We start from the raw sequence: 18,699 nt of genomic DNA, 5'->3' as shown, positions 1-18,699 counted from the left end.
CCCACCCCCCAGGCCAGCTAGGTCATGGGGTCCAGGACATGTGCTCCATCAAGGACCTCACTTGAGCCTTCCTGAGAAACCCCAGCCGTATGTTTTTGTTGTTGTTTTTGGGGTTTTTTGTTTGTTTTTTAGTGATGATATGTCACTTTTTTAAAAAAGATTTTATTTATTTATTTGAGAGGTAGAATTACAGGTAGAGAGAGGGAAATACACAGAGAGAGGTCTTCCATCTACTGGTTCACTCCCCAAATGGCTACAATGGCCAGAGCTGGGCCAATCAGTAGCCAGGAGCTTCTTCTGGGTCTCCCACGAGGGTGCAGGGCCCAAGCACTTGGGCCATCTTCTACTGCTTTCCCAGGCCACAGCAGAGAGCTGGATCAGAAGTGGAACAGATGGGACTCGAATTAGTGCCCATACGGAATGCCGGCACTGCAGGCAGAGGCTTTTCACCCGCTATGCCACAGCGCCGGCGGCACAGCAATGTTTTGAAGCTCCTCGCCCTTCATGTCAGCGTCCTGAGTATTATTCGCAGATTCCCCAGGGACTGGGAGTTTCCCTGAGATGTCATTGTGTTCAGTGTCCAGCACAGAGCCTGGTGTACCGCAGTACTCAGTAAATGTAAGCTCCATTCTCTTCCTGAAGTGGCTCTGGAGAAGACAAATCCCCGCTGGACTGCGGGAGCCAGCTCCCCCGGGGAAGCAGAGCCCGGCTCCGCAGGCAGGATGAGAGCAGCTAAGGCAGCGAGACCAAGTGCTCAGGAGCAAGGACGCTGTTCACGGTGTGCATCCAGCTCCGGCCTCCCGCTCTCACTAGCTCTGTGACCTTGGACATGTTTCTTAACCTCATCTAGGAAATGGGGCCAACGGTGATATTTACACCACAGGGTTGTTGGGAGAATCGAGGCAGTACAAGCCAAGGCCGAGACAGGGCCCAGCGCCCAGCTCTTGGTTCAGGGGGTCGGGGGCTGAGGCAGCATGGCCCAGTCCTGCTTGGGCAGGCTCTGGAGGCGCCTGCCTGCTCAGCACAGTCCCCACCCCTCATTGTGCTGGCCCTGCGACCTGGAGTCATTGTTTATCAAGCCTTTCTGTACCTAAGCCTCCTCATCTATGAAAAATGGGTGACAACAGCACCTCCCTCAGAGGGCGGTCTTTGGGCCCAGCTATGCTAATGTAGGTGAAGTGTTCAGCAGACTGTCTGGCTCATTTTGAGTTCTGTTACTATTCCCTGGCTATAAGGAGTGCTGGAGGCACTGTAGCCCCTATTTGTTTAAAGAGACATTGGGCCAGGCTGAAGCCAGGAGCCCGGAGCTTCCTCCAGGTCTCCCACGTGGGTGCAGGGGCCCAAGCACTTGAGCCATCTTCCACTGCTTTCCCAGGTGCATTAGCAGGGATCTGGTTTGGAAATGGAGCAGCTGGAACATGAACTGGCATCCATGTGGGATTCCGGCACTGCAGGCAACAGCTTTACCTGTTACGTCACAACGCCAGCCTCAACTTTCTTTGGACACTTCAGGGGGAAACTCTAAAAACAGTCCTATAAATGGACACTGAAGTTGTCAGGCTTGGGATAAGGCACTTCTTTTTTTCCCCGGCTTCCATGTTGTTTCTGAAGACACACTGTGAATTGAGTTTAAAGAAAGGGTCAAGTTTTCTTATTATGATTACGTGGGTTCTGCTGTCACCGGAGGACAACACCAGTGGAGAATTCTGGAGTATTTTCCAATCCTGTTTCTGTCCTAGAGGATAGGGAACAATGCTTCTAGAACATATGCTCGACCCAACTTCTAGCATGAATAATGTTCGTACAAGGAAAGACTCAAGGCTCTAGACAAAGAGCCTCTGTACACTGACCCTTAACTTGAGGCAGAGAAACAGAGACAGAAGTGGGGGAGAGAGAGAGAGAAACTTTCCATACTCTGGTTCACTCCCCAAATGGCCAGGGCTGGGCCAGGCCCGGAGCTTCCTCTGGGTCTCTCACATGGATGCAGGGGCCCAAGGACTTGGGCCATCTTCTACCACTTTCCCAGGTGCATCAGCAGGGAGCTGGATCGGAAGTGGAGCAGCCAGAACATGAACTGGCAGCCATGTGGGATGCTGGTGCCGCAGGCAGACACTAAGCCTGCTATGCCACAGTGTCAGCCCCGACCCTTAACACTTATAGAGGGGCTGGTGCCATGGCGCAGCAGGTTAAAAGCCCTGGCTGGAAGTGCCAGCATCCCATATGGGCACCGGTTCTAGTCCCAGCTGCTCCTCTTCTCATCCAGCTCTCTGCTGTGGCCTGGGAGAGCAGTGGAAGATAGCCCAAGTCCTTGGGCTCCTGAACCCACGTGGGAGACCCAGAGGAAGCTCCTGGCTCCTGACTTTGGATCAGCACAGCTCCGGCCATTGCAGCCATCTGGGGAGTGAAGCAGTGGATGAAAGACCTCTCTCTCTGTCTCTACCTCTCTCTACCTCTCTCTTTCAAATAAATTAAATAAATCTTAAAAAAAAAAAAAAAAAGAACACTTATAGAGAGAAGGGTAGTGGGCTGGGACTGGGGGTCCAGGAGGTGGATCATAAAGAGAAGCAGAAGAAAAGAAGAAAGGAGAGAGAGATAAGACATCCAGAAAGAGTTAATGACAAAAATCAGTCTGGGCCTAGGAGCCGACCCGACGAGAAAGGCCATCACAAACTGTGCCCAGGGCCGGACTTCCCTGTCTGACACAAAGCTCTGAATTCCCAGAACCAGAGACTCTGAGAGCTGGAACCATCCTCAGAGCTCATCGTCCTCCGCACTCTCCCTAAATCTTTCCGTGTGAGTGCCTCCTATGACAGGAGGCTCATCAGAGCTACAGTATTTCTCTGCAGGGCCACCCCAAACATTCCAAAGTCCTTCCTGGCTCTACACTGAGCTAAACTGCCTCCCTGTGCCTCTAGGTGCAGAGGGTGAATCCCAGTGACTGGCCAGGCCACAGAGATATGTTCTCAGTCCCCACATACGGGTGGGGGTGTGAGGACCTGGGTTCTTACCCAGTTCCAGCAACCTCTGTACTGGCTCTATGACCACTGGTGATTAATCTCTCTGTGTCTGTTTCCCATCTACAGAGATATTAATAACACTGACCAATTTGGCACTATGATTGTTGAGAGTTAAATGAGACAGTCTGTTCAGAATAGTGGATAGTATGCATAAGTCATCTATTAAGCGCTCAGCAAACCTCAAGTGCTGAAATTATATAATGGACAACTGCAGGTTCCTCCAAGGGTGAGGCTAAGACCAGGTATTTTTTTTTTTTAAAGATTTATTTAGCTTTTTGAAAGGCAGAGTCACAAAGAGGCAGAGGCAGAGAGAGAGAGGTCTTCCATCCACTGGTTCCCTCCCCAATTGGCCACAACAGCTGGAGCTATGCTGATTCAAAGCCAGGAGCCAGGAGCCAGGAGCCAGGAGCCAGGAGCCAGTAGCTTCTTCTGGTCTCCCACATGGGTTCAGGGACCCAAAGACTTGGTCCATCTTCTACTGCTTTCCCAGGCCACAGCAGAGAGCTGGATCGGAAGTGGAGCGGCTGGGACTCGAACCAGTGCCCATATGGGATGCCAGTACTGCAGACTGGGGCTTTAACCCACTGCGCCACAGCACCGGCTCTGAGACGGGGTCTTAGTCATCTCTGTGTTCTTTTTGCCTAGCACAGGGTCTAGCTGGGTATTCAGTACAAAACAAATGTCTACTGGGTGACTAAATAATTAACTGGCAACAGTCCTATGTTGGTATACATTCCTGCACATGATCTTGTGCCTATGACAACGTTCTGATACAAAGCTGTCACTCAACTCCTCCTCTGCTCCCAATGCAGCCACTATCACTCCTCAGCCCAGGCAGCCAACTTCTCTTCCCAAGATGTGTCTGAGAGCAGAGGCTTAAGGCAAAGGTCACAGGAGCCCCACTCTAGCCATCAAGTCCAGCCCGGTGGAGGAAGTCTCTGGCACTGATTTCCTGTGGCTAAAGATAGAAAATGGGATCGAAGTGGTATTGTTCATATGGTGAGGGACATGTGGCCCCCTGGGAACACAAGCCTGGTGGAGGGTTGGGGCCTGGATCAGAGAGCCTAGAGAGGGCTTGGGGTGGGCAGAGCTGGGGAGGAGGAGGATCTGGGAGCCCACCTGGACCTTGCAGCTGGCTGGGGAGTTAGAGCCCTAGAAGATGTCATCAACAACCTGGGAGCACCACTGGACCAGGGCAAAAGCAGTGCCGGTGCTGTGGCGTAGTGGGTAAAGCGCTGCCGCTGCCTGTGATGCCTGCATCCCATATGGGCGCCGGTTCCAGTCCTGGCTGCTCCACTTCAATCCAGCTCTCTGCTATGGCCTGGGAAAGCAGTAGAAGATGGCCCAAGTCCTTGAGCCCCTGCACCCATGTGGGAGACCCGGAAGAGGCTCCTGGCTCCTGGCTTCAGATTCGTGCAGCTCTGGCGGTTGCAGCCAATTGGGGAGTGAACCATCAGATGGAAGACTCTCTCTCTCTCTCTCTCTCTCTCTGCCTCTCTTTCTCTCTCTGTGTAACTCTGCCTTTCAAATAAATAAATCTTTAAAAAAAAAAAAAGCTCTGGGCAAAAAACGACAGGATGGGTGCCATGTGGGAAATGAGAAAAGGCATTAAGGGAAAACTGGACTTGGAAGCAAAATGCTCAACCAGGAAATCAAATGTCAGGGAACTTCTCGTTAAAAGTTCGGAAGTACTTTCCCACGGGTCAGCTCAGGCCCAGGCCAGTGTCCCGCAGAGTCAGCAGCTCATGCCTGGTCAGTACAGAGCCCAGGACTCAACACTGGTGCCCCAGGTTCCTTAGGTGCAGCCAAATAGATAATTCAAGGGCTAAAGGCAGCATGCCCAGCGCCCACTCTGTGTAAGTTACACAAGTGGAGGCAGGCAAGAAGGTGGAAACAGTTGGACTTTAAAGCCTTTTTTTTATTTTATTTTTTTTGAGACGGAGAGCGATCCACACTGCATTCTCCACGGGTGGGGGGGGGGTGAGGGGCAGCCGCAGGGCTGGCTACTCTAGGCGTCCCTTTTGTAGGGGCTGGCTCCTCTGCGCCGCAGGCACACGGGCCCAGTGCCAGGGCGCACGGACAGAGCGAGCACACAGGAGCTCCTCGCGAGCCCCAGCATCCAGCGGGAGAGGACGGCGCCGCCGAGGCCTCCCCGGGAGGGGGCAGGGGGCGCCGGGGCAGTAGGGTGCTGTTTGGTTTGCGCCTTGGAACTCCCAGTGAAAATTCTCGGCGACGGCACTTAGTGCTCTGTCGTGGAGCGAGCAGGACCGCCTCTCGTGCTTCCCAGCTGCAGGGATCTGATTCGCAAACACACCATCTTGCAGTCAACGCTCGAACGGAAAGCAGGCGGCCGAGCTGCGTGCCAGCCTCGGAGTGATCCGTTTCCGGGTGGGGGAACCGACGGGAGCGGACTCCGGAGAGGACGTGTGAGAGCCCCGACCCTCCCTCACCTCGGCTCCAGAACCCACCCACCCGGAGCCAGTGGGGTTTGCTCGGGCCTTGGGCCTTGCCAGCATGAGCCAGTCACTAAAATCTGTTCGAGACCCAGACTCAATGGACGCTGCTGCTTCTTCCCACTGGAAACGCAGGCCTCTCCTAATGGTGGCTGAGATTAGAGGGCTCGGTTTCCGTTCTCCGTGTTTCTGTGGGCCCGACGCCCGGCTTGGTCGGCGAGTTTCAGTGTGTGTGTGTGTGTGTGTGTGTGTGTAATGACGAATTCCTCTCGCCTGATTCTAAAACCATAACTTCGCTGGGTGCTGCAGCTGCGATGGTCTGGCGCCAAGCGACCCAATCCAGGCCGGAGGGAGAAGTGGGGGTGAGTGGGGAAGGGGAAAGAGCCGAGCTTCGGCAAAGTGGGAAGTAACGGCGGCTCCGCCCGGCCTCTGCCCCTTTAAGTGCTTCACTGACTCAGCTAAGCTTCCCCCTCAGGTCGCGTTTTTTATGAATGAAAAACGTCCTTACATTCATTACATAAACAAGCCTGTGCTGATTGGCTAACGGCCCCCGGTGCATAAATTATGTAAAACAGACCCCAGAGTGGGGTGGAGAGAGACGTACCGTTGGCCAATGGGAGCCGGAGTTGATGGGGCGGCTCGGCTGGATTTGCCCGAAGACAGGGTAAACAAGAGGTGATGGACAGCCGCGGGAACGGCCTCGGGCCAATGGGAACAAGGGTGGGTTAAGGCCGCAGGCCAATGGCGGCGGGCGAAGCAGTGGGCCGCTGGGGGCCGGGCCAGCCGCTCCAGCCTGGTTGGCAGCTGCGGCGCAGAGTCCAGCCGCTGGTGTGCGGAGCGGTTCAGTCTCCGGAGCGGTTCGGCCCAGCCATTCGTCCAGGCGCCCAGGCCCGGTGCGCGCGTGCGTGAGCGCGCCTGCGCCGCCCGGGCCGCTGCAAGGGGAGGAGAGCGGCAGCCTCAGGTGTGGGGGCGTTGCGGGGACAGGGGGGCATCGGAGGGGGTGTCCTGTAACGCGTCCGAACGGCCCAGCTGGCGAGAGTTCGCGGGCTGTTCCTCCATCCTCAAACTCGGGGTGCACATCTGGGGTGAGTCCCCCGGGGCTGGCTGACCGACAACCCCCCACCGCCGTCCCCCGCGGCCCGGTCCGGTTCGGTTCCAGGGAGGCGTCGGGCGGGGGCGGCTAACGGTTCCGGAGCGCGAGAGGAGCGGGTTCCGCACGTCGCTGGGGAGGCGCGCGGGAGCGCGAGGTGCGGGGGCTTCAAGGTGGAGATGGGGAGCGCCGAGTTGCGGAGCTTTGCAGTCTCTGGAGATCTGAGCCCCGAGGGGACTTGGAGGCTCGCGAGAAGAGACGCTTGGCGGAGCTTTGCAGCTGGGGGGTGGGGTGGGGGAGGAGTGCGTGAGGGCCACTGCCCCCCCAACACCCAGAGAAGGTTAGTGACACCGGAGGGTGTAGCCTTCGGGGTGGGGGTCGGCCAGGAACTTCTGCAGGCCTTGCAAGTTTCAGGCTGTGGAAAGTGGACGCTCAGCCCCGTCTGCCCCCATCATCAGTAAGCCGAGGGCGTCGGGCTGCGCAGCGACTCCCGAGGAAAATCGGGGAGCCCCCGAGCAGCGGCCTGCGGAGGGTGTGGGGGAAGCGGGTGCGGAGGGGGATGGAGCGATGCTGGAGCCTCGGGCTGGATTAGGAGACGGGCCGAGTCTTCGGACGAGCCGGGCCTCTGGGGGGAACGGAACTCCCGGTCGAGGAGGGGGTGCCGAAGAGCGATGTGTGGATCTGGGGGGGTGGGTTGGAGGCGCTTGGTAGCGCCCGGCGCAGCACCTCGTTTTATGAATGTCGGCGACTTGATGAATGAAGCGGGTTTCTTTCGTTGGCTCGCTGCTCCCTGCGGCTTTTTTTTTTTTTTTCCTTCCCTCTCCCCCTTTCCCTTTTTGTGAATGAAGCATTGAGCTCTCTTCCTAAAACGCTGGGGTGAGGGGCCTGCGTCGGAGGCTGGGCGTGCGTTGGGAGTGGGGGTGGGGGCGCAGCTGAAGGAGTTTTCATGAATGGGGAAGGCTGGGAATTGGGTGGAAGTGTGTCTTGTTTTGTGAATGGGGCCCAGCGCGAGGGATCCAGTTACAGCCTCTACCTGAGGTGGCGGCCGCGGCTCGCTCTCCATTCATAAAACCGGGCCCGCTGCGCGCCGCGGGGGAGGGGCTCGGCCGCGCCGCAGCGCTGAGTTAAAGTTTTCCTGGGGGCGCCGCGGGGCGGGGGCGCGGGAGGGGGAGCGCAAAGGAAGTGGCTTACACTCCTGGATGGACTCGAGCCTTCCCTTCGGGCGCATAGCAGATACTTTGAACACGGCGTTGCTAGCCCTTGAACTCCGGAGGCTGCTTTCAACTCGACGCTGCTTTTTGTGGTTCGCTCATGGCAGGTCTTTTTTATTTTTTCTTTCCCCTCTTAATTTCATCTTTACAAATAGATTTGCCCTTCAGGGAGAAGTATTTTATCGTGATATTCTGAAAGTGTCTCCCCTCTGGTGTCCTGCCCCACCCCAATAGACGCTGACAGAATTTCTAAAGCCACGATTTAACCAGGCAGATTTTCCGCCGGAGACAGAGAGCTCTTTCTGGTTGCCCCTTCGCTCACTTCTGAGATTTCTCGCGTTTTGTGTACGGGTTGGTGACATGTGAGAACGAGGCTTTATCCTGAACTCTTTTGCGCTGTTTGGAAGGCAGGCGGGCAGGCTGGCCCCGGGTGTTTTTCTAGGAAGTTATAAACTGTGTGCTGTTTTGCTCCTCTTTCTTTTGACTTTGAAAATATCTGATTACTTGGGCCAGCGTGCTGAGGAGGAGGCTGGCGGTGAAGGGTTCTCTGGTATCCTGCTCACTTTCGAAAATTTGAGATGCTCCACGCAGTGTGAAAAACAGATTGGATGGAATTGCCCGCTGGGAATAAAAAAGTTCCCTGTTTAAAATTCGTGTACAAATTAAACAAAAGAAACCCTTACTGCCTTGCTAGAGCTAGGCTGAGTGAAATTAATGCATTCCCCCATTTTGTAAGAACCTATGTTTTCATATGGAGAATAAAACGGAGTTCCAGAAGCTGGAACCTTTCTAAAATTACTATCACTTTGTTCCTCCAAAATTAGAGAAAGTTCTCTCGCCTCCCTTCTGATTCTTAACCTTTCTTCGCAGTGCTAAACATTCACCAGTGCTGAAATGAGTTTTATTTATTTCTTTGTTGATATGTCTGGGGAAATTGACTTCACTGTAAGAGACAAACTGAATGTTCTGCCATGGATGTTTCGCTTTAAGCATTTTTTTAAAAGACTTTTGGCACAGATGCACTTAAAATATGTGTAATGGAATTTAGTTTCGTTTATTACTTTTCACAGACTTTTATTCTGTCAGAAGTTGGTGATATCACAGATAAGTTACCATGGAGACAGTTTGTGATATTATAGACACTACAGGTACACCTGTTTGGACAGAAGGTTTAGATTTTAAATAAAGAATTGTGTGTGAAGAGCTTACCTCTGATCAACTTTATTCCTGGAACTATATATAGTATTTTACCACTGACCTACAAAATACTTTTAGAAACACCATGTATGTCAGGGTGTTAATTGCCAATAATTTGGAATACTTAAACCCAGTTTCTCTACTTCCTGTCACTGCACTATCAAAAATTAAATTATCTCCTTTTAAAACCCTGCCCTGGGGGATCTTGCATATGAGAGAAATTTGAAATCACCCTTTAATAATGAAATAAGGTCTTTTTCTTTTTCTGATGGGGGGACAGGCAGTACCAGAACCTTGACGATGATGATGAGAGAGAGGGAGAGAGAAAAGAAAGGAAATGGTGCTTGAGTAAATGGCATTAAGTCCGTGGTGCAGCTTTGATACCGTTAATCAAGCCTGCCATTGGTCTGTATAACTTACGCCTTGAGTGGGCTTTCAAGTACTTCAGAAAACGGTAGTGATTTGGCACAGGCCCTAAAGGAAAAAGTAGTGTAAAATTGCTTCGTTTCTCTCCCTGCCCCGCAGTTGAAGATCTCCCAAATTCCTGTTACAGGAGGATTTCCTTTGCCCCAGAAATTACTCAATGCTGAAACCTTTCAAAGCGGCATTAGAGACGTTGGAAGCATCATGGATGGATTTTATGATCAGCAAGTCCCTTTTATGGTCCCAGGGGTAAGTCCACGTGACGTTTGGTTTGTCTCATCCTCCCTGCTCAGTGATGAGTCTTCTCCATGCTGCTTCAACGGGTCGACCCCCTTTGACCTGTGTACCACACTCAGGTGTTCTGGCCTCTTTCAGAAATCCCGATCAGAGGAATGCCGAGGGCGGCCTGTGATTGACAGAAAGAGGAAGTTTCTGGACACAGATCTGGCTCACGATTCTGAAGGTAGTGAAGCACACCCCTCCTGTGTTGTGGCTTCCTCCAGTCACGCTCCCCCGCCAACCCCCCACCTTCTCCCAAGCAGAAGAAAGATCCTCATTCTGGGGTCTCCTGTTTTCAATTCCAGAGTTGTTTCAAGATCTCAGTCAACTTCAAGAGGCTTGGTTAGCTGAAGGCAAGTTTCTTGGCTGTTCTATTTTTCATCTAAAGCATTTCACTGTGCTTTTTAATAAAAAAAAAAAAAAATCCACGGTCTAAAATGAACATCTCTTTTGCAGCACAAGTTCCTGATGATGAACAGTTTGTCCCAGATTTCCAGGCTGATAACCGTAAGTGTCTCGCGGGGCTCGGGCGTCCGTTCTGAAGCGCGTATTTGATTCGGATCACCCAAGTCTGGGACAGCCTCAGCCAGAGCCCGCAGATTTTGCAAGTAGTTACTTGTGACAAATCAGAGCTAACCCAGAAAACTTGTTTTGTTCCTTATTGAAATGATTCCTAAAGTGCTTCTACTCCTTTGCAGGTGAGATTGACGGAACAAAATTCCACCCCACATTTCTTCCTGCTTTTACAGCTTTGCAAACCTTCTAGCTGAAAATTAAGTTTAACTGACATATATGATGTTGGACCAAGCATCTGTTCGCTAGACAGTATCTGACAGCTTTTGGGTTTGTTTTATAAATTAAGTCCTGGATGCAAATCACGAACCTGAGGTTTTCCGTTCTTTTTAAAGGTGCAGAAAGTAGTTCATGGGAAAATCCACTTAATTGTGGTCTCACGCAACGTGTTTGTTGTCAAACTCGTTTCTACTTCTAAGCTGACAAGGGGTGGTCGAAGAGTGACCTGACTGGCAGTTACTTTTCTCATAGTCCCCCCTGACTTTGCTGTTCCAAGAGTAGAAACATTTTTTTTTTGAATGGTCATTAAGTGCTTATTCCTCGAGATAATAAAATGCAGTGAGGAGCTCAAAAGATGGCTCTCAGTGCTGGCAGGGGCATCCTCAGCCTTCACGCACTGAATCGTCTGGGGCTGTCCTCCACAGGTTTGGAGGCTTTTGTGGTCCAGGCAGAGCTATCAAGGACAAAGCTGCCTGATGAAATTTGAGCAGCACAGAGCCGCTCTAGAGAGCATTAGTCACTGGCGAACGAGCAGGTTTAAGAGAGGCCTGGAGAAAATGCTGCCTCTCTTGAGAGTTGCATCATAGAGAAATTCGTGTCTCTTAGTCATAGTTTATAATAGCAAGCACCTGAGCCAGGCATGGATTCGATGTCTCATTTTTGCACCAGCAGATTCTTCCCAGCTTTGTTTTATCTCTGGGGTGTGTGCATAAAAATGCCAGTAGGAGACAGAGTATCTTTGGGTCTAAGTAAAGCTGGGTATTTTACATTTATGAAATGAAAGAACAGAAGTCCCAGCTAAACGTTCTTTAATGATAGGCCTCCTGTCCAAGGCAGAACGCCATGAAACTTTAAAAGGGATTAAACTGTAACCCACAGATGCTTGGTTACCTTAGCTTTGTCACAGCTTGCTCTGGGTGTTTTCTATAGGCAAGTAAATGAATTTTAATTATTGCCCTTTGATTGCTTTCAAGTAATTGGGATGCCTGCCACTAGAAGGCTAAATAAAGATAACTCAAATTATGTGTGTGTGCATGTGTGTGTATGTGCACACGATGAAAGACGGGATTTGTAATCCAGCTTTGTTCCCTGTTGACGGTTTGGCCAGTTCTTGCTCAGAGCAGCATCAGCTGCAGTCTGGGAGGTGGCTTTCTTGGCAGCGATTCTTTGAAATGCTTTTATGACACCTTGGTTTGTTTCTCTGGAACCCAAAAGAGAGAAAAGAGAGGTGTGACGCTATGTGCACATTGACCGCGTGGCCTGCAGCAAGGGCTGTGTTCCATAGAGAGATGTTAACAAGTAAGATTTGTACCTGAAGAGGTGTTTCTGTGTGGGAATGGGCTAAAGTGGAGAAATCAATAAAAGTGTTTTGGTTCCTTAGAAATAATTCCTACTCAGCGAATGGTTTATGCTAAGTTCTTTAATTAAAATACCAGACCTTAAATGGAGTTGCTTTGGGAGATGTTTCTGCTTACCAAGTATGACTTTTTTTTTAACCTTGTTTGCTTTTGCTTTAACTTCTTAAGGTTGAGCTTTCCTGTCTTTTAAGGATAAAACAGTATGTTGAGTAGCCTAGAAAAACCTTGTAATAATTCTTGCTTCCTCTGTGACTCATGTTTCTTGAGGTGGAGCTTGGAGAATAGATTCAGATAGATGACTTGCATGAGACGCTGGTCAAGAACAGAAGCGTGGGATGGCGCATTATCCAGCCATCTCCTCTGGCCACAGTGCTGAGCTGCAGTTCTTTTTTTTTTTTTTTTTTTTTTTTTTAAGATATTTATGTATTTATTTATTTGAGAGGTAGAGTTACAGACAGAGAGAGGGGGAGACGGAGAAAGGTCTTCCATCCGCTGGTTCACTCCCCAAAAGGTCACAATGGTCAGAGCTGGGCCGATCCAAAGTCAGCAGCCAGGAGCTTCTTCCTGGTCTCCCACATGGGTGCAAGGGCCCAAGCACTTAGGCTATCTTCTACTGCTTTCCCAGGCCACAGCAGAGAGCTGGACTGGAAGAGGAGCAGCTGAGACACTAACCGGCGCCCATATGGGGTGTCGGCACCACAGGTGTAGGCTTAGCCCACTGTGCCACAGCATGGGCCCCTGGACTGCACTTCTGACTGACAGAAGAGCTGGGGAGGAGCTGGCAGAGCCGGCAGCTGGGCAGCCCACTCTTAGCCATCTGTGAGCTCTCACAGGGCTTGTGTGCAGGAGCAACTTCTGCTCCTTCCTCATCTTCTTGGAGAGTCCAGGGTTGTTTCAGAGGAGGGAAAGAAACTGGGGTTTAATGAAACCTTAGGAGTCGTTTTGAATCACCCAATCAATGAATTAGGAACCAAACTTATTATTTGCAGGAAAGGGGAAAACCTTTTTCCTAGGCATCAGAAACATTTGTAACAATCTTCCCAGAGGCTCTGGTGATAGTCAGCCCTCCCTGTTATCAGTGCTGTGATTAGTTTTCCACCATCGGTTGCCTGGGTGAGACAGTGCCTTTGAATAGGAAAGAAGGAGGCACAGAGTGACATGGGTGCTGGTTTTTTATCTGGGAATATCAGTTTTAAAGACTAGAGCTTTTTTTTTTTTTCTGGGTTTTTTTTTTTGGGGGGGGGGGGTAAACATTGTAAACTCAACTTCTAAAGAGATTTAATTTGTAAATTTTCCAGATTTGAGTTAGCTGCCCAAAGGCATCCAACCATGAGTGTGATTTCAGTAAATGAAGCTGTCATTCTTGAAGTCTTACAGAGCTGTCTGGCTTACTTCTAATACTTCTAGAGGTGTTACTTCCACCTCACCAATATACACATTTTTAAAGTACCCCCTGCTTGGGAAAACTTCTTTTGTAAAAGGTGTGGGTTTTTTTTTTTTTTTTTTTTTTTTTTTGAAAGTCAGAAAGAGAGAAAGAGAGATCGATCTTCCATCCACTGGTTCACTCCCCTTGGCCACAATGGCCAAGAGCTAGGCCAGGCCGAAGCCAGGAGCCCGTAGCTTTTTCCAGGTCTCCTATGCGGGTGCAGGGGCCCAAGCATTTGGGCCATCTCTGATGTTTTCCCAGGCACTTTAGCAGGGAGCTGGATCAGAAGTGGAACAGCTGGGACTTGAACTGATGCCCATATGGGATACACTTGTAGGCAGAGGCTTAACCCACAGTGCCAGCCCCTACTTGGAAACTCTTAAAGGTCAAATGTAATGGAATAGAAAGTGCAAACCTATAAACCATGGATTCTGCTAGTGCCTCCATCGGCCCTTGGTGTTGCAAAATAACCCTAAAGATCTCAGACTGTTGGGGCCACACTATGGTGTAATGCATTAAGCCGCTGTCTACAGTGCTAGCCTCCCCTGTGGGCACTGGTTCCTGTCCCAGCTACTCCACTTCCAACCCAGCTGCCTGCTGATGCACCTGGGAAAGCAGCAGAAGGTGGCCCAAGTACTTGGGCTCCTGCGTCCATGTGGGAGACCTGGTAGAAGCTCCTGGCTTCTGATTGGCCCAGCTCCAGCCACTGCAGCCATTTGGGGAGTGAACCAGCAGATGGAAGAACTCTCTTTCTGTCTCTCCCTCTGTTTCTCTCTATAACTCTGCCTTTCAAAAAATAAATAATAAATCTTTAAAAAAAAAAGAAAATATGCATTAAAAAATTCCTAGATTGTTGGAACTAAAATCCCTTGAAGAGATCGTCTTTTACGGGAGGTGGAGGGTGTTGATAAGGTTGACAGTCCCTTACTTGAAATGCTTGGGACCAGATGTGTTTCAATTTTTGAGTTTTTCAGATTTTGGAATATTTATATGGACTTTATTAGTTGAGCATTGCTAATCCAAAAATCTGAAATCCAAAAATTCTCTGTCATCTGAATTTTTTAAAAGGTTATTTGAAAGAATTACATACACACACACACACACACAGATCTGTCACACATGTTCTCTTCCTTCTGCAATTCTGAGAAAGTTTTTCAATATCTTGGTAAAGAGAAATTATAGAACACAAAAATTAGTATAAGAACTGACGTGTATATGTGCATACTAGCATGTGTATACAGGTCAAAGTGTGTATATGTGATTATATATTTATAAATGAGTCTGTGTGTGCCTACCTAGATAAATGTATATGTAGCTACACCTGTCATAGAACACATGGAGCTAGCAAACCATGAAGTCTTTACTACACATTTTCACAGCATGGACTGCAGTCAAAGCCGTGCACGAGCTGGAACCCTACAGTGCTCCAGTGCGGGGTGGGGCTGGGTGGCCAATGTGGCATTAATTTTTCTAGTTTGTCTGCTTGAGTTCTGAATGGTGAAATACTAGATCGTAGCAAATATAAATAACAGGGTTTTTTTTTTTTTTTTTTTTAAAAAAAAGATTTATTTATTTATTTGAAAGTGTTACAGGGGGTTGTGGGGAGCCAGAGACAAAGATCTTACATCCACTGGTTCACTCCCCAAGTGGCCCTAACAGCCAAGGCTGAGCCAGGCCAAAGCCACGAGCCAGAGCTTCATCTGGGTCTCCCGCATGGGTGGCAGGGGCCCTAGCACCTGGGCCATCTCCATTTCTTTCCCCAGGCCATTAGCAGGGAGCTGGTTGGGAAGTGGAGTAGCCCGGACAGCAACCAGTGCCCATATAGCAGGTGGGCATTGTAGGCGACAGCTTTACCTGCTTCTCCAAAACACTGGCTCTCAATCACAGTTTTTTAAAATGCAGATTTCAATTCTGATTTTTTTTTTGTAAAAAAACAAACCTCATTCATTCACTTCAGTGATGATACTGTGGATATTACCTATCAGCATCTTGAATGACTGAAACATGCTGAAGAGAGGCCGCTACAAAATCTTACTTTAAAATCATGGCCTCCATACCAAATATAGAGTTGTTTTAAAATCCAAATGACCCCATTTTCCCCTTGATGTGTTCTTTTTTAGCTCTGTGTTTTTAAAAGAATGGAGCGACTAGAGGAAGTACGAGTGATTTCCTAAGGACTGGCTAATTAACTGATAAAATCAACTTTTCATGAATACTTTGCACTAAGAGGCTGGGGGAATGGGATTAACTCTTATGACAGCCCCTGAGCCTAAAACGCATTGCTCTTAATCCTGCTACACTAGCAGATTATTTGGCTGGCTTTTTTTTTTCTTTAATGCGTGAGGTTGATCCAGTAGAGGCAGTATTTTTTTGGGGGGGTTTGGGGGGGAGGCAGTGGCTGGGTGGAGGGGAGGCCACGTCATCTTGGTTCCAGATGGGAGTGTAAAAGAGACTCCCCATTTGCCTGCTCTGTGGTCATGGGCCGTTTCTGCTGGAAAGGATCCTCCTAGAGTGGTTTTGTTTTGAAAGGTAGGAAAGAAAACAGCAGGTGCTTTAGAGGCTCTAGGGAGTCCCGGCTCTTGGCTCTTGGTTTATACTTCTCAGGAGCCGGTGGCTGAAGGTGGAGAGGAAGCAAAGGATGCGGAAAGTGTGAGGGAGAGGGAGGCCAGGTGATCTGACCCCAGGTGTTACAGTGTTATTTTCAAATCTTGGTTAGCCAAGGGCCTTGCTGTGGCGCAGTAAGTTAATCCTCCACCTGTGGCGCCAGCATCCCATGTGGGCGCCGGTTCTAGTCCTGGCTGCTCCTCTTCCAATCCAGCTCTCTGCTATGGCCTGGGAAAGCAGTGGAAGATGGCCCAAGTCCTTGGGTCCCTGCACCCACTTGGGAGACCCAGAAGAAGCTCCTGGCTCTTGGCTTCGTATTGGCCCAGCTCCAGGTGTTGTAGCCATCTGGGGAGTGAACCAGTGGATAGAAGCTCTTCCTTTCTGTCTCTTCCTCTCTCTGTAACTCTACCTCTCAAATAAATAAAATCTTTTTTTTTTTTTGACAGGCAGAGTTAGTGAGAGAGAGAGACAGAGAGAAAGGTCTTCCTTCCGTTGGTTCATTCCCCAAATGGCCGCTACGGCCGGTGTGCTGCGCCGATCCGAAGCCAGGAGCCAGGTGCTTTCTCCTGGTCTCCCATGGGGTGCAGAGCCCAAGCACTTGGGCCTCCTCCACTGCACTCCCGGGCCACAGCAGAGAACTGGACTGGAAGAGGAACAACCGGGACAGAATCTGGCGCCCCAACAGGGACTAGAACCCGGTGTGCCGGCGCCGCAGGTACAGGATTAGCCTAGTGAGCCATGGCGCTGGCCTATAAATAAAATCTTGAAAAAAAAATCTTGGTTAGCCAGCCCATCACCTTACCCCAGGAGGGCCTGTTTCGGGACATTCCAGGACTCTGAAGGACTCTGAAGGACCCAAGACCTAGAATACTCATTTGATCTAAAAGAGGATTATTCTAACAAGTTGTGCTGTCATGTTATTTAGAACAACGGGTTTTTCTCCTGCCTTTCCGTACTCCATTCTCTTTGCTTCTTCCTCTTCTAATAAAGCTCGATAATCTCTCCAGTCCTTCATTTTTGGTGAGAAAGACTTAGGCTGGTCAATTTACAACTCCATCTGCCAGACAGATCACTCGTGTAGGTGCCGTAATAACAAAATCCTGGCATCAGTTGGGAAATGACCATCCATCCCCTGCTCTTCAGTTTTACCAGATTTAAGACATGGGTAGCGCGGTAAAGCTGAACCTGTGCACTGCCTGCCATTAACCCCCTCTGGTAGCAGCATGTTTGGAATCTGGTCCTAGGGGAGTGGGTTGGGGGAGCGATTCCCTTCAGCGGCTGTTCCCTCTGCAGCTCTGGGGCGTTCATGGTGGCCAAGTGTACTCCAGCCTCAGAGGCTCACAGCCCCATCTTGGGCATGCGGCTGCCCTTGAGGCAGCCTGGGCCCCATCTGTGCCCTGGCACACGATGCTGATGCACTCAAGATCCAGGGAGCTCAGAGTCTTGCCATGTTGCAGCTCCCAGCTCTTGGACAAGTGCCCGGCATGCTGCTGCCATTACCGGATTAGGTTGCTTTTTTAAAAAATTCATTCTGTGAACTCATCAAGCTCATTTAACAGAGGCTTTGGTCGTCAGCTTCTATCAGTGTCCTATCCCTGTAGGCTCGGCTTAAAGGAGTCGAAAGATTCTAGGCCCCTAGTGTGGAAAGCACACCTTTGTGCTGGTAGGTACAGGGCAAGGGACCTTCAACTTCCACGTTACAGGGGAGAGGAGGCCCATATGAAAGGAAGCCATATAGCAAATGAAAGAGGCTCCCGTGCTTAGAAGGAAGAAGCCTCCATGGGCAGGGTGCAGGGGTCCAGCGAGCTGGATAAGATCTAGTTACTCTAAGACCAGGAGTCCAGGACAGATCCTCTGGACAGCCAAGGTGTGGAAGGAATGGGAACTCTTCGATCAGACCTCAGGGAAGTGCTTCCAGTGGCACCGTCTGAGTTCGCCGCAGGGGTGGGGGGACACAGGACATTTGAGGATAGCCCAAAATGTTGGAGGGAGAAAGGAAATTACCTCCTGGATTTGATTTTCAACAAACAAGTGTGCTTTTCCTTGAAATGAAGTCTGGTTGTTGTCAGACCAGCTCCATCAGCTGTCCCTCGGGGTGATTGTCCAAGGTTTGGAAAGTCTCTGGGAAACCAAGCCAGTGTTCAGCCTTGTACTTTGTCTTGGAGAAAACCTCACCCTGCAACTCCAGATGTCCATGCGCTTGCCTCCCTTTTGGTGTCCCACTGTGAAACCGGTCTCCTGGTAGCTGGCCCCTCCCCCTCTGCCTGCAGCCAAGAGATCTAGTAGTGTCCGCAGCCCCTCTCCTTGGGAGAGGAGGCCAGGTGGCTCCCAAGGTAGCTGCTGGGCATGAAAGGTCTGGGAGAGGCAGGTTTCCAGGGGGAGAGAGCGGGAGAGAGAGAGAGAGAGAGGGAGGTAGGTCTCCGAACGTGGGAGAAAGTTCCGCCCGTGGTGGAAGAAGTGCCAGTGAGCTCTGTTCCGCTCAGCGATGGCTGCGGTGGGATTTTGAACTGGGCAGCACTGCAGAGTTTTGCTTTTGCCTTTCCCCTTTTGCCAGAGGGCACTTCCTGGCCTCCCTTCCCACAGCCTTGCAGATTTCAGCCAGGGTCTTGGCCATTTGATGGTAGGGAGGGTACGGAGCGGGCAGGGGCTCCTGCGGCGTCCGAGTGTCTTACATAAACACAGTGCACTGGGCAAGCAAGTGTCCCTGAGGCGACAGCTGGGCGCTGGGCACTGTGAGGTCTGCCCCAGCCAGCAGAGCTGCAGATTCCCCTCTTGCCTGAATGGAGCATTCCAAATTGGTTGTGAATGGAGGGCGGGGCGCACTTGCAGACTTTTTCAATGAATAACCA

General features: G+C 50.5%; 2 protein-coding genes across 6 annotated transcripts in view; one reads left to right on the top strand and one right to left on the bottom strand.

Moving 5' to 3' along the window:
- The window catches only part of LOC127482821 (uncharacterized), a 38,827-nt gene extending 31,204 nt beyond the window's left edge, over positions 1–7,623 (bottom strand). Inside the window, exons 1-2 of the mRNA XM_051818434.2 lie at positions 7,594–7,623; positions 6,075–6,650 (exon numbers count right to left, since the gene is read on the bottom strand). Coding sequence (XP_051674394.2) covers positions 6,075–6,650; positions 7,594–7,623 — 606 coding nt within the window. The remainder of the gene's footprint in view (positions 1–6,074; positions 6,651–7,593) is intronic.
- ETV5 (ETS variant transcription factor 5) overlaps positions 5,130–18,699 on the top strand; it is a 65,984-nt gene continuing 52,414 nt past the window's right edge. Inside the window, exons 1-5 of one of the 5 annotated variants that reach the window (XM_070072454.1) lie at positions 5,130–5,443; positions 9,522–9,640; positions 9,767–9,854; positions 9,976–10,023; positions 10,127–10,177. In XM_070072454.1, the coding sequence (XP_069928555.1) occupies positions 9,596–9,640; positions 9,767–9,854; positions 9,976–10,023; positions 10,127–10,177 (232 nt within the window). In that variant the 5' untranslated portion in view covers positions 5,130–5,443; positions 9,522–9,595. Of the gene's footprint in view, positions 5,444–6,293; positions 6,556–7,719; positions 7,879–9,493; positions 9,641–9,766; positions 9,855–9,975; positions 10,024–10,126; positions 10,178–18,699 lie in introns of those variants that run through there. The other 4 variants (XM_008266578.4, XM_017346937.3, XM_008266579.4 and 1 more) reach the window with 4 other exon arrangements.

Source organism: Oryctolagus cuniculus, chromosome 4, assembly GCF_964237555.1.
Source record: "Oryctolagus cuniculus chromosome 4, mOryCun1.1, whole genome shotgun sequence".
Classification (NCBI taxonomy): domain Eukaryota; kingdom Metazoa; phylum Chordata; class Mammalia; order Lagomorpha; family Leporidae; genus Oryctolagus; species Oryctolagus cuniculus.
Note: the sequence above shows the minus strand (reverse complement) of the source record. Positions and strands in the feature narration are given on the sequence as shown.